We start from the raw sequence: 4648 nt of genomic DNA on the forward strand, positions 1-4648 counted from the left end.
TATTTGCAAATTTATTTAACACTTGACTAGTTAGGATTCGTAGTCAAATTCATATAGGAATATGTTTTTCTGTTTTGAGCTAAAGTAGGTTTAGTCATACTATTATAAAACAGCGTGTTGTTGGCTATTTTTAATTGTGAAGATTGTAGACAACTTTCAGTTTATAAAAATAGCAGCACAGGTGGTTTGCCAATTATGAAACCCAAGGTTTACCAGTATAGATATTCCCTTCACGAGGTTTGCCAATGGCATTTTGGTTCTTTGTTGAACGAGGTAGATGAAGAGAAGTTGTGTCCCGGAAAACAGAAAGAGCGAAAAGTTATGAAGCTTTTACTCATGGTTAAAAATGGGACACCCCCTCAGAAGGAAACTGCTTTGAGAGAGCTCATTAATAATGCCAGAGAATTTGGTGGTGGTCCTTTATTCCATATAACATTGCCATTGCTTGTGCAAACCCCAACTGGAACACGAAGAAACGCACGTGCTCGTTGAGGTTATTGTGAGGGTTCTCTACATATTGGATGAATTGGTTTACCCGAATGTGGACATGATTTTTTTTTTATGAGTCAAGTTCTGCTGATTCATCAAGATTATCTTGTTGAAGGGAGGAAAATCATATATAATCTTAGGAAGGTAGTTGGTTTGGATACTATGATTGCTGCCATGCATCGCAATGTTGATAAATATGTCAGGAAAGCAACTGCTCGATCTTTTAGCGTTGTTGCGTCTGTATTCGGTGTTCCTGCTTTGCTGCCACTCCTGAAAGAAGTTTGTCAAAGCAAGAGGTCTTGGCTGGCTAGTCATACAAGTATTCTGATTGTTCATCAAATAGCTATTAACATTGATTGTGATGTTCGTCCACATTTGAGGTCTTTGGTGGAAATTATTGAACATTGTCTAAACGATGAGAACGAGAAGATCAGGATCATTACGGCTCTTTCTCTGGCTGCTCTTGCTGAAGCTGCTGCACCATATGGTATTGAGAGTTTTGATTCTGTTTGAAGCCCTTATGGAAGGGTATTAGATCACATCGTGGTAACGTTTTGGCTGCCTTCTTAAAGGCTATAGGTTTCATCATTTCTCTTATGCCTGCTGCATATGCCAACTATTATACCAAAGAAGTTATGGTAGTCCTTATTCGTGAGTTTCAGTCACCTGACGAGGAGATGAAGAAAATTGTGCTGGAAGTGGTGAAGCAGTGTGTGAGTTCTGGTGTGGAGCCGGACTACATTCAACAAGACATTCTTCCAGAGTTGTTCAGAAATTTCTGGGTCAGAAGAATGGCTTTGGACCGCAGAAACTACAAGCAGCTTGTTGAAACCACTGTGGAGATAGCAAACAAAACTGGTGTTGCTGATATAGGAGGGAGAATTGCTGAAGACCTGAAAGATGAGAGTGAACCATACAGAAGAATGGTTATGGAGACGATTGAGAAGGTGGTTGCAAATCTTGGTGCATATGATATTGATGCTCGTTTAGAAGAGCTGTTAATTGATGGAATCCTCTATGCTTTCCAAGAGCAAACCAGTGACGATGCCAATGTGATGCTTAACGGATTTGGTGCTGTTGTAAATGCTCTTGGCTAAAGAGTTAAGCCATACCTTCCTCAGATTTGTGGTACCATAAAATGGCGATTGAACAACAAGAGTGCGAAGGTGAGACAGCAAGCTGCAGATCTGATATCCAGAATTGTGGTAGTTATGAAGCAGTGTGGGGAAGAACAACTTAATGGGCCATCTTGGTGCATCTGATATTGATGCTCGATTATAATAACTGTCAATTGATGAGAACCGGAGCATGCAGGTCGAGAATTAGGGTAGATGGTTAGTGGATAGCCGAGTGTTTTCTCCCTTCCTTGTGGTAGAGCGGGGTTCTAGTTTGGAGCATCTATCTGTTTCCTTACCATTATTTTCATCGTTGCTTTACTCTTGCTCTTCTTTCAGACCTGTTCTCGAGCAGTTAATTTGTCAAACCTGTGGTGGTCGAGGTTTCATAGATTGTCTATCGGACCTAATTAAGCCATGTGTGAAATAACCTCTCTACTCCCGTCTATCGGAAACAACCTCTCTACTCCCTCAAGGTGTGTAATACACTTGCGGGGGTAAGGTCAAAAATAATAATTTATAAGCTATCTTTACAAAAAATATACAAATACCTCATCCCTCCCCAAACCCCCACTTGTGGGACTACATTAGGTATGTTGTTGTTGTTGTTGACATGTGATTCCAATTACCGTTGCAGTTTATATGACTGATTAGCTCAATTATATGGTTTCCAATCTAACCGGACCTATCTTAAATGGAAAAAAAAAAAAAAAAGAACAGTTAATTTGTCAAACCTGTGGTGGTCGAGGATAGGACCATATTGTTTCATAGATTGTCCAATGATACGATGACCTAATTAAGCCATGTGTGAACACAATACGTCTCTAATGAGAAACAATATTTAGTCCGGACTGTAAGAGTCTATTGAAGGCCTGAACAACGTGTGACAAAAGATGCCAGAGCGGTCAATTGATTTTGGCTCGGAGAAAGCATCTATCTGAAATTGTGATAAAATGCTCATACTGTATGATATAGGGGTTTCCTCGTTAAGAAAATGACCTCATGTGTACCAAAGAACAGGGCGTGTCTTACATAGAACTTATGGAAGCACGGTAACAAATTTATCTTCCATTTTATCAATATAAGATAGAATACTGATATGATCTTAGTGTTGCGGTTCCATAGCAACGTTTAGTCAAAGGAAGAAATTTACGAAGTTATCCTTGTTAATCAACAGACGATTTCAGAACATCTTATACCAGGAACTTTGGTCTTTTCTTTATCGGAAAGACACTGGAGATATACATTTAATATATTTTCAGTTAGTAAAAAAAAGACACTTAATATTTTTAATAAAATGATCGATTACTTGTCGCATATGGTACTTAAGTGTTTGATTACTTTCTGTTGTGTGGTTACTAATGTTCCTATACAAAGAGGAATTAGGAAAGGCATCCAAAAGAGGGAGCATAAATTTGGTGTATTAAACATGAAAAACTAATTTGTAGATCAATTCTCAAAAAGAAGTAGCTTTGCAAATTTGTTCATACCGTTAATAGCATTAAGTAAGAACAAAGAGTGATTAAGAAGCAAATTGGTTTCTTCACCACTAGAGTTACCTAATTCCCTATATAAACAAATGTGTTTGTGTTTGTGATTGTGTATTTGTTCATTTGTTTAGTCACTAATTTTCATTCTTTCTGTTTCTTTCTGATGTCAGGTGAACTAAGACGATATTAGTTCAAATTCTCTGTGCTTATCAGAATATAAGGAACACCATCTTTGAGTAAATTTTTATTTCTTTATTTTCTTTGGTTCGTTTTTGGGTGTTCACTGCAGTCTGCAGACATGATACCATCATGCTCATACGGGTCGGTGAAGACGATTAACTTGCAACTGCACTAAATAGAGCTCATGTCAATAGGAAAAAAGGATGGATATGATTTCTATGGACGCATAATCACTCTTTGAGTTATAAATGTGTGTGTAAATGATTTATCTAAAACTGTATTAAAGAGAAATTATGTGCACGGGGAAAGAATGGCAATGGTTAACCATATGTAAAACTAATTATATCAGTTCCATTCCCCTTTAATTTGAACCAAATAACAAAAACGGCTTAAGTAGGGATATGGTATATTTTAACCTCAGAAGAAAATTCACCAGCTAGTAATTAGTAAAACAGGAAATTCTGATAATCCCAAACAAAAGTTCTACAAGCTGCCCTTTATTTATTTTATTTATTACTTTTGGGAGTCTTCATGGATTTTTCAGAGCTTAGCCATCCTATTTGAGCTCATATTGCTAGTCCAAAGCCCAAATAAAGGAGGAATGTTGTAATTTGCTAGCCTGCAATCTGCATGAAACATAGTATCTACAGATCACGGATTTGTTCTTGCTTACTGGCTGAAGGGCAACCTCCTAAGCTTTCACTAGCCATCGGGTTGGATTCCAACCTGTGGCATTTCATTCTCTTTATGATGCGCACACTTCTAGTGTTGAACCCCAAAATTTGTCTTAAGAAATAAATGATTGAGTGTTGGAATGGAACTGGTTCAAATGGAGTAGAATGTATATTAAGGTTCATTTAACTTACATTTAAATTTGGTTAGACGTGTCATGTGATGAGTCTTTTTCTATTTTTATCATTTTCTCCATCTGAGAGAGACATGTTTGTTCTTTTTTAATCAATTATTTACATTTAAATTTGATCAAACATGTCATGTGATGGGTCTTTTTCAAAACCATTTAGACACCCGAGGTAGGGCTCGGCCATGCCATTTAGTCACTTTTTGCTCAATCAACTAAATATGTAATGTGTGTATAACACACTCACCAATGACGTGACAAAATTACAAATTAAATTAGGACATGTATCATTTGATCCCATAATAATATAAAAATAAATTTTGAGTAAAAACTAAAATTTCAAAAAAGAAAAGAAAAACCTATTTCTAAACCTTACACATTATTAACACACAAAAAAAGCGCATTGACTAACAAAAGAAAAATCTAGAAATCATGTTCTTGGTGTTCTTCACCATCTTCACGCGTGTTCTTGTTCCAATCACGATTTTAATCCAAAATTTCACCAAATTTGTTAT

General features: G+C 36.7%; 1 protein-coding gene across 1 annotated transcript; it reads left to right on the forward strand.

Annotated features, from left to right (window-relative positions):
- Nucleotides 1-1003: 1003 nt before the first annotated feature.
- LOC132050840 (uncharacterized) lies at nt 1004-1760 on the forward strand. The gene has a single exon (XM_059442189.1). It carries the CDS (start codon nt 1086-1088, stop codon nt 1584-1586), a length of 501 nt encoding a protein of 166 aa, XP_059298172.1. The 5' UTR covers nt 1004-1085; the 3' UTR covers nt 1587-1760.
- The last annotated feature ends 2888 nt before the right edge of the window (nt 1761-4648 follow it).

The sequence above is a fragment of the Lycium ferocissimum genome, chromosome 3 (assembly GCF_029784015.1).
Source record: "Lycium ferocissimum isolate CSIRO_LF1 chromosome 3, AGI_CSIRO_Lferr_CH_V1, whole genome shotgun sequence".
NCBI lineage: Eukaryota > Viridiplantae > Streptophyta > Magnoliopsida > Solanales > Solanaceae > Lycium > Lycium ferocissimum.

Excerpts from the sequence above, each read along its gene's own strand:
- LOC132050840 (XM_059442189.1), top strand. The coding sequence starts at position 1,086 with ATGCCTGCTGCATATGCCAACTATTATACCAAAGAAGTTATGGTAGTC.